This window comes from Propithecus coquereli, unplaced genomic scaffold (assembly GCF_000956105.1).
Source record: "Propithecus coquereli isolate 6110/MARCELLA unplaced genomic scaffold, Pcoq_1.0 Scaffold43, whole genome shotgun sequence".
Taxonomy (NCBI): domain Eukaryota; kingdom Metazoa; phylum Chordata; class Mammalia; order Primates; family Indriidae; genus Propithecus; species Propithecus coquereli.
This window is the reverse complement of record NW_012150063.1, coordinates 1,117,457-1,127,617: the sequence shown is the minus strand read 5'-3', so window position 1 is coordinate 1,127,617 and position 10,161 is coordinate 1,117,457. Positions and strand designations below refer to the sequence as shown.

At 40.3% G+C, this 10,161-nt stretch overlaps 1 protein-coding gene across 1 annotated transcript in view; it reads right to left on the bottom strand.

The window, feature by feature from the left end:
- Positions 1–9,837, bottom strand: part of LOC105817941 (S1 RNA-binding domain-containing protein 1-like) — a 16,754-nt gene extending 6,917 nt beyond the window's left edge. The window contains exons 1-3 of the mRNA XM_012653787.1: positions 9,825–9,837; positions 4,619–4,698; positions 1,611–1,791 (exon numbers count right to left, since the gene is read on the bottom strand). Of these exons, the coding sequence (XP_012509241.1) occupies positions 1,611–1,791; positions 4,619–4,698 (261 nt within the window). The 5' untranslated portion in view covers positions 9,825–9,837. The remainder of the gene's footprint in view (positions 1–1,610; positions 1,792–4,618; positions 4,699–9,824) is intronic.
- Between the last annotated feature and the right edge of the window lie 324 nt (positions 9,838–10,161).

Sequence of the window (10,161 nt, the reverse complement as noted above, 5' to 3'; positions counted from 1 at the left end):
ACTCGGGAGGCTGAGGCAGGAGGATCGCTTGAGCCCAGGAGTTTGAGGTTGCTGTGAGCTAGGATGACGCCACGGCACTCTAGCCCAGGCAACACGGTGAGACTCTGTCACAAAAAAAAAAAAAACAAACTTGCAATCAAAGTCAACCATATGGGGGGAGAAGAATCTCACATGCTCACAAAACTCAACAGGCTTCACCTGCAACCAATTTATGCAGAAGGCTAGAGGACAGAAGAATGACAGCAGGGTAGTGTCACGCATTTTTCTCTAATAGGAGTCCACACAAGTGTCTAGGAACTACTCTCTGCACCACTGCCTCGCCACGCCCCATCTAAGTGATAGCTCAGGAGTGAAGGAATGAGACCCGGCACTCATCTTGACACTGGGGATAGAGTGGTAAAAAAGACAAAAACCCTGCCCCTAAGGAGCTTACAGTTTCACAAGTTACCCTGTTCTCCGTTATCTAAGTGACACAGATAACACAAACACGAAGTACTCCCAATCTAAATTTCAGTCAAAATGCAATCTTCTCTCCTATCAAATATATTTTCCAGAATTACTAAATAGTAGGATCAGAGCAGAGATATGAAGAACGACCCTCAGGCCTATAAGAGTTGATAATAACCTAATCAAATGAATTGGCAGAACTAAAGAAAGTGTCAATCATATAGGAGGTTGTCAGCTACAGAGAAGCAGAAAAAGAACTACAGAAAGCAAATATGACCAGCATTCTTCAAAGTAATGTATGAAAGAGAGGAGAGCTTAGCAAACAGATTCTGAGGTATTTTCGTCCCAGTGAAGAAAGCCTTGCTGTGAGATGGATACTTCAGACTACCTCAGCTTCATGCAATTAAAATATTCAATTGTCATCGTGACAAGCACAATGCCTAGAACACAGTAGACATTCAATAAACTCAAATGAATGAATTTCTCTAATCCTCCTATTCTGAGCCCATGCACATCAAGCAAATTTCTGATTATTATTTAATTCCCTACTTAGTTCAGCCTCCAAAGAGAAAAAGTGTGGGCCATAAGAATTTTAAGTCCTTGAGATGATTATTTCAAACGATTAATTATTAAGCCAGCACTCTGATTGTATACATCACTCGAATGAGCATGGCTGATCCAAAAACACCCGTAAGAGATGTCTCAGTTCCCGAAATGCTGACAAAATCATATTCCTGACTTAGAAAGCCAGTTAACATCACTTACTCTCCGTATACCATGAGCAAGTCACTGAACATCTCTTGCCTCACCTTTCCTATCTATAAAATCAGGATAATAGCACCTGCCTCAATGGTTATTATGAATATCAAGTAAAATCACACAAATAAAATGTTGACCAAGTGGCCTGGCTAATGGTAAGCACTCAAATATTTGCTAATGCCACCATCATTACCACCACTACCATACTGAGACCACCTCCTAGGAGAAAGAAAAGGAAATAAACAAAGAAAACATAGTGGATCTGAAGATAAATATTATTGAGACCCATGGCAGGGGACACCACTGCTGGCAGTTTTTGCCATTTACATGCTTTGTCCTACTCTGTATAAGGAGAAAGTAACTAGAACACTAGAAACTTCCCTCTACCTAGCTACAGCACCTACCAGCTCCTCCTTAACAGAAATGCCTTCTGTGCCATCACTGATCTGTGGGGTGGTCTTCTTCACCCGAGGTACCCTCTTGGGTTTGGATTCCTTCGGAGCAGGCTGCTTATGGCTTCTAGGAACTTTCTTTTGGGGCTCCCAGGCACTATCTTCTTTGTCATCTTCTTCAGAGGCAGATGATCTAGGAGTAAATTGACAGAAGAATTTCCAAGGAAAAAAAAACAAATGTCAAAGGTAAAAAAAAAGACACATACTTTTTGAAAAAATGATAAAGCAGGTGTTTAATATAAAATAGAGTGATAGGAGCACACAGGCTGTGAACTGTCACTGCTAAGAACTGAACCAACAGAGTTAATTAGGCACCCATGTAAAAAATACCCCAATATGCTGTAAATCACAGGTATCTCCATTCTCTTCTCACCCAACAAACACATATACACATACATTCAAATCATAAAAAAATCATTTATTACCTTAAGTAATTTACTGGGTCATGTCACACCATAGTCAATATGAGCTTTTCAATTTTAACAGTGAAAAGCACTTAAATAAGTTCCTAAGTGCTAATCAAATTCATTCAAATTGTATTATTAATAAGTTATTCAAATCAATGAAAGGAGTGAGAAATGGCTCTAGGAAACACCCTACATTACATAAAAATCCAGCATCAAGATGCTTCCAACTGATTTAATTAACCCTTTTTTTCCTTTCAAAGAACAGATTTGTTTCCCTATCAGATTGGATCAGGCATAGCTACAGTACTTTTCTAACAACAAAGAATTAAACTCACAGCAAAAGCACTGAAAAAGCAGCCAAGTGAACTCTGGTAAAGGAATATAATGCTCCTGCCAACCCAGTTCATTCTATTTCTACCCTAATGTAAGAGACAAATATTAGTGGGAAGGATAACCACTCCCTTCACTGAGACTACTGAGTAGGGATGTCTGGGTGTTTGAATGTTAAGTTCTGCCTAGAGGCAAAAACCTAATTGAATGACTTCTTAGCTAAGTTATGCTCTAGGAAAGCATAATTCTGATAGGTCAAACCACTGGTGTTTTCAAAGTGAATTCCCTTCAGGGGTGGATACTAGTAAGTCCAAGAGTAAGCAAAAACAAATAAACAAACAGGAATCATTAGAATAACATAACACAATAGCAGTGGAATCAAAAGGAACTAGAATTAGAAAACGAAGGAATCAGAAAACCAGGGTTCCACTCACACTATCAATAAACTGAGCAGGATGGCCTCTTCCTACCTCAGTCGCATCACCTGTCAAGTAGGATTACTAACCTTATATCATACAGGAATACTGCCAAGATTAAAGGGCTTTTACTTATTACGAAGAAAACACAAGCACAGGTATCATTTTGTTATACATGAAGCAGTTCTAAAGCAGCTCGTCAACTCTCATTCTCCATTACAAGTGAGATCTCAGAAGCATCTGGCACCCCTTAGAGCATGTCCTTTACATGCCTTCCAGGAATCCCAACTCCCCTGGTTTTCATCCTACTTCTGGAAGATTCCCTTTAATCCCTTTAACTCCTCCTTCTCTCCCCAACCTCTAAATGTTGAAATCTCCCAAGGCTTAGTCCTCAGCCCTCTCCTCCCCTCTCTCTTTGCTTTCCTGCTAGCTGATCTGCTCTTGTCCTATGGCTCAATACAGGGATCTCAGTTTCATACATATAGTATCTTCAACTTGACCTTTCCCCTGAGCTTAAGACTTGTATATCCACTTCACTGGGATGTCTGGCAATTACCCCAAACTTACCAAATCCAAAATAGAACCCCAATTCTACCACCCCTCACACCTATTCCTCTTCCAGTCTCCCCAAAATGCCTATCTTTCCTTCATATCTCAAACCCAATCTAACAGGATGTCTTGTCTACTCTACCTTCAAAATATATCCCAAATTAGATCATTTCTCATCACTTTCACTTTTAGAACCCTAGGCTTCTATAACGATCTGCTTATCTCACTCCCCTACTTCCACTCTTGCCCTCGAGAAACCAGAATGATATTTTACAAATGTAAACCAGATCATGTCACATCCCTGCCCAAAACCCTCCAGTGGCTTCCCAACACACTTTAAATAAAATCCTAATACCCTGTCATAGCCTATTAGAACCTGCCCATTCCAATCTCATTTCCTATCACTCTCTGCCTTAGTGACTCTGGACTAGCCACACTGGTCTTCTTGCTGTTCTCTGAACACATCAAACTCATTCCTGCCTCAGAGTCTTTGCACTTGCTGCTCTTTCTACTTGGAACACCCATCCCCAAGATCTTTGCAAGTTGCACTCCCACATCTCATTTAGATCTCTTGCCACACCCTCTCAAAGAACTCCCTGACTACTCTATCCAAAATGTTCCCCCACTACAACTACTCAACATGCTCTCTATGCTCTCTTACCCTGCTTTATTTTTCTTCACGGTACTTATTACTGCCTAACATTAATCAGTCATTTATTTAACAAATATCTTCAGAGCACCTAACATGGTACTCTAAACCAGAGAGTCTCAACTGGGAACACCTGGCAAAGTCTGGAGACATTTCTGATTGTCAAAACTTGGGGGGCGGGGGGAAGGGATGCTATTGAAACCTAACGGGTAGATGCCAGGGATGATGGTAAACATCCTACAAGGCAAAGGAGAATCCTCACAACAACAAATTATCATGCACACAATGTCAATATTGCAGAGGTTGAGTAACCCTGTTCTAAAGCAATATATAAAACTCTCTACTCTCATGTAGTTTACATTCTAATGTAAATATTATCTTATATATTAAGTTGGTTACTTTCTCCTTATTCAACACCTTATCACCAACACTTTATCTTTAGACAGAGTCTGGAACACAGCATAAGTTCAACAAATATTCGTTGCATGAATGAATGAAAAAGACATAGCTTTCTTCCACCCAAATCACGTAAGGAGTTAGTTGACAGAATGCATTACTCCTTAAAATAATCATCATTTACCCACCCCCATATTAAGCCAATATGCTTACAACTCAGAGAAGGAAGAAAATTCATCTTTCAATACCACAGTCTGAACCTGTGCTTTTGCTCTTCTTGGCAATGATGACATCTGGAAGAAACAGAACATGAAATCAGCATGAATTGAATAGTCTGATCACTTACCTGGCTACAAAATGATGTGTCATTCAAAACTAACACTTCATAGAAAAGAGGAGGTTTATTCATAAGCCCAAACACTGGTTTCCTCAGCTATATAGATGCCAATTAAAAGAACAGCTAACAGCCTTCCAATAGTTTAAAAACTTTAAGAGTGTGAGCTACATTTTCAAAAATATAAGCTCCTACAGGATGACAATTCTTAGCTTTTTTCGAATTGCGTGCTTGAGTATTCTGCAAGTGTTATTTGATGATGATACTATGGAGCAGTAAATTATAAAGTCCTTTATTAAACTATATCTCAAAGACAGAAACATTTTTCCCTCTTCTGTATCTTCTTGCAGTATAAAGTAGAGGCCTCTCTACGAAGTTGGCAATGAAATAAATGATGCTGATGGGCTAAATATACAGCCAGGTTATTCCTAAAACAAGATAACTATTCCCAGCCAGGCACTGTGGCTCATGCCTATAATCCTAGCACCCTGGAAGGCCGAAGCTGGAGGATCACTTGAGCTCAGGAGTTCAAGACCAGCCTGAACAAGAATGAGACCCCGTCTCTACTAAAAATAGAAAAAATGAGCCAGGCAACTAAAAACAGAAACAAAAAAATTAGCCAAGCATGGTGGCATGCACCTGTAGTCCCAGCTACTTGGGAGGCTGAGGCAAGAGGACCACTTGAGCCCAGGGGTTTGAGGTTGTTGTGAGCTAGGCTGACAGCATAGCCCTCTAGCCCAGGCAACAGAGTGAGACTCTGTCTCAAAAAAAAATAAATAAATAAAATAACTATTCCCTTATAAAATAGTTACCAAATTCAAAGGCCCAGCTCTTAAAAAAAATTAAGACAAATAGCCAGAGATATCATATAATACAAGAAGTAAATAAATTTACTTTAGCTGATAAGATTCATTACCTACAGGATGTTTGTCAAACCCTAAAAACAGCATTAGACTCTGAGAGTTTGGAACACTTCAAATTCCTAAACCAGTCATATGCTATAATGCCTCTGGTTCTACCATCCACTTAGAGGAGGAAGTAATTCCTCATAGAAATACTAAAGGGGTTGCCACAAAAGGGAATATGTTCTCCCACCAGCTATGGCTTAACACAGTACAGTAAGTGCAGAATGACAGGGCACAATAGTGCTCAGAGGGAACCAGGAGAACAAAAGAAAGTAGTCTCCAGGAAATAGACAGGATAAGCTTCTGTCTTTTCTTTCACTCTTTTTGGGATTTTATAGTTATACAGGCCATCCTTCCTCAAATGAATACTTCTAGATACTGATCATAAACAAACAGGTCATTGTGATTTCTGTGTTATATATATCTTACCACAACAAAAAACGGAGGAAGTCAGTGTATGACAGAGGTAGCATTTCAAACCAGGGTAGGGCAAAAATGCATTATTCAATAAATGGTATTGAGAGAACAAGCTATTTCTCTGGAAGAAAATAAGTGTTTAATCCCTAACTCCACACCATGAACAAAAACATATTCCCCAATGACCAATGATTTAAAATGTACAAAACAAAACTACAGAAGTACTACAAAAATTAACAGAGACTCTTTGCATAATCTTGAGTAGGGGTAGGGAAATGGAAGTTTTCCTGGGCATGACTCAAAATTCCAAAACCAAAAAGATTAATGGATTTCATTACATAAAAATTAAAATCTCAAGCCAGGAATGGGAGCATTTGCACCAAACCAATTTACCCTGCAGTATTCTCAAAAAACTCACAGGAAGCCATAGCTGTTACCTTTGGAACTAAAGGTGGAAGGGTTTAGGGCTGGGTGTAAGCTGTCTGACACAAAGCATAGGTGCCCTATTCCACTTCATGCTATAATATTAAGCAACTGCCCCCAGGAAAAAATCTAGAAGTACATTCTCTAGAAAAGGTACAACAGTCTCTAGAGTAGAGGACACCAAGTCTAACTGTAGGCATGGGAACCATACAGACTGAATGCTAAATACAAAAAAACCTCAAGTCTGCTTCTCCCACTAAGTTCCCAAAATGCTGCCAGTCAGTCAGATCCTTACCCTCTAGGGAGGAGAATGGGAAGGCTTTTCTCTGTAGAATCTGACCAGCCCAGGAGTAAAAACCTGAAGGTGCTAAGCTCCCCATCAAACAACCCACCCAGATCACCTTATAACCACTCCCACCACCCCATTCTACAACATACCTGAATTCAGAACATTCCCATACAGACTACACAACAATTCTCTCTCCACACTTCAGCCTTAACAGAAATGTGTTTAAAAGAGGAATAGGCAAACCCTTAGCAGGCTTGTTTTAATTAACCATTAGCCTTAAAAAAGGCTTCCCTGAAACGAATATTTCCAACTGCCCCTTTATTAGGCACCCTGGAGACAACATACCATGGAAAGATGAGTAAGATGTAAGCATTTCTTTTCACAAGTAGAAAAAAAAATTAGTGTACCCCTTCCACCATGTGAGCACACAGCAAGAAAATGCCATCTATGAACCAGGAGGTGGGCCCTCACAAGACACCAAATCTGCTGGTGCCTTATCTTAGACTTCCCTGCCTCAAATAACTGTGAGAAATAAATTTCTGTTATTTATAAGCTAAAAAAAAAAAAAAATAGTATAAAGGGGATGGGGGTGGAAAAGCAGAATCTGCATGAACAGATAGGCCAATTTCAAGCAGATCAGATTTTGAAAGTGATTTAGAAGCTGAGGACCTAGAAATTATTTCTAGGAACTATATCAGGTATACTCCCAGAGCTCGGTATACTCCAATTTAAAGACCAATGTTGTTGGGGCCTGTTTATCCATCTCCACTACTCTGATGTCCTCTTACTTTGTATCATAAAACTTGTTAGATTAACCCAAATTTCACCCATTTCCATGGGTTTAAATACCTAAATCATCCATTTATTAAAACCTTGCCTTTATGATTCCGACACATAATAAACTGCCTGCCTCTGAAACTATTTAGATGCCTCACAGTTATCAAAACGTAACACATTCACAATGCCACTCTAGATGGCTATTCCTTGCCCTAAAATCCATTCCTACTCCAGCCTTTCCCATCTCAGTAAATGGCACCACGATCCACCTATTTGCTAAGCCGGAACCTTGGAAAATTTTAAACAGTTCCATTGAGGTGTAATTGACATGCAACATACTGCAAGTGTTTAAACTGTACAAATTTGTTAAGTTTTGACACATGTATACACATCACCACTATCAAGATAATAAACATATCCATCATCTTCCAAACTTCCAATTTCTAAGCCAAAACATTACAAATCTTTCTTTCTTTCATCTCCCACATCCAGACTATTAGTAAATCACATGAATTCTTCCTCCAAAACTTATCTTAAATCTTTACGAGGTCCTGTAGGCGTTTAGTTCTCAACATCTCTCACCTGGACTATTGCAATAGCCTCTTAACTGTCCTCCCTGTTTCCACTCTTGCCCCTACAACCCATTCACCACATATCAATGCAAAAGACCATTTAGAAAATGCTTAGCAACATTTAATGACTTCCCACCTCATTCTTCACTTAGAATCAAACCATATTTTTTTACCATGGCCTTCTAAAATGCCCCATAGGACTCAGTTCTGCCTACTTTCCTAACCACATTCACCACTTACTGTAGCTCCTCAGCTCTCCTCACAACATTCGTTCAGGCCCTGTAACAAGCATGATTCTTTCCCACCTCAGGCTCATTCCACCTGGAGCCCTCTTCCCCCTGCTTGTCAATTGGCTGGCTCCGTCTCATCCCTTAGATCTTAACATTTTAGGCCTACAATAAGTTTCTCAGTTATACTATATTTGAAAAGAACTCTATTTACTTCTTTATACAGTAGTATGTAACGTAATATATAATTATCTTTTTGTTTTATTGTCTGTATCGCCCTCAAGGCAGTAAACACCATGCAGGAAACACATTTGCCTTCTTCACTTACATATCACAGTGCCTAGCACTTAACAGTCGCCCTATAACTACTTATTAAATGAACATCAGAATGTACACAAATATGATCTCTATAGAGGAATTTACATTTATTTTCCATCATTATTAGGCAATGCCATACGTCACACTACTTTCTTTAAAAAGTGATGGCACACAAGAACATTCCTATTCTTTAGTGACTTGGGATTTTCCCTTCTTTGAAACTTTCTTATCACTGTGGGCACATAAACATAGTCCAAATCAATAACCCTGAGGTTGCTGTGATGTTCCTAAGGAGGTACTAAACTAGGACAAATGAAAATCAGGAGAAAGGGGCAAAAGGACCTGTACACATATAAATATTAAATTCAAACTGGAAACACAACAATTTAAAAATTCAAGGAGAGCAGAGGTGAACATCCCAAGAGGCACCTAAAGAAGTTTCCCTGAAGGACCAGAAGAAGTGCATGGAATGTAGCACAGATCCCTAAGTCACAAAAACAAAATATTAGAGCCTCTAAGATCAGACGGTCCTGCTACAATCAGAAGCCTGAGATCCAATAAGCTGAAATGGTTTACTCATAGGGAAGAGATATGTGGCAAAGGACTAGAGCCCAGTGCCCAGAACACCAAGACTAGCCTTATTTCCCATTCCTTACACATTATGTTAACGACATGCTGTCATGTGGGAGGTTCGAGAAAAGTTGTCTAGAGAGTTCCCATTCATCCCTTTCCTCAACCGTTACTCAGCGCCTCCTAAATGCCAGGCATACTGCTGAAGATGCAGTTGATTCAGACAGGTCCACCATCTGACAGTGAAAAGAGTGCTTCCTCCCCCATCTCCAGAAATTTGCCATATAAAAACAATCTAGCTTTCCTGGGCTTTCTCATATCTGTTCCTATGCACTAAGAGCTGCTGCAATTTGAGAAGACGCGCCAGGTGACACGCGGCAGCTAGGAGGGTTTTTCCGGGTGCAGGTTGTAAGACACAGACTGCTGACAGTAAAATGCAATGATACTTCTCACTTTTTAAAAAGGGGGGGTGTTATTTCCCAGATGAGCGCTCAGAACTCTTTAAATGGCCCCAAAAAATACCGGAGCCCGGACGCCGGACTCGTGCGAGCCCTCAGAAAGACCGCCAAGGCGCACAAACAGCTCACCTTCCCGCCGGGCTCGTCAGAACACCCGGGATTCTGTGTGTCATCGCACCTTCCGGTTCCCGCCGGAAGTTTTTCAAACAACGGAAGTCCCGCCTCGCTTCTCCCGAACCAAATGAGCAACACACTGCTAAGGACTCTGGGCTACGGGTGTGGGGCGGAGCCGTGTTTTACCGAGGCGGGCTGGAGTTAGGGTCCCCAGGGAGCGCTGGGGTGGGACCTGTTCTTCGTAGAAGTGAAAAATGACTTGGTTTTTTTTATTTAGTGTTGTGTTTTTTACGAAGCACACTAAACTGTCAACTCACAAATACAGCCAAAGAAATTGGATTGCTTTAAAATT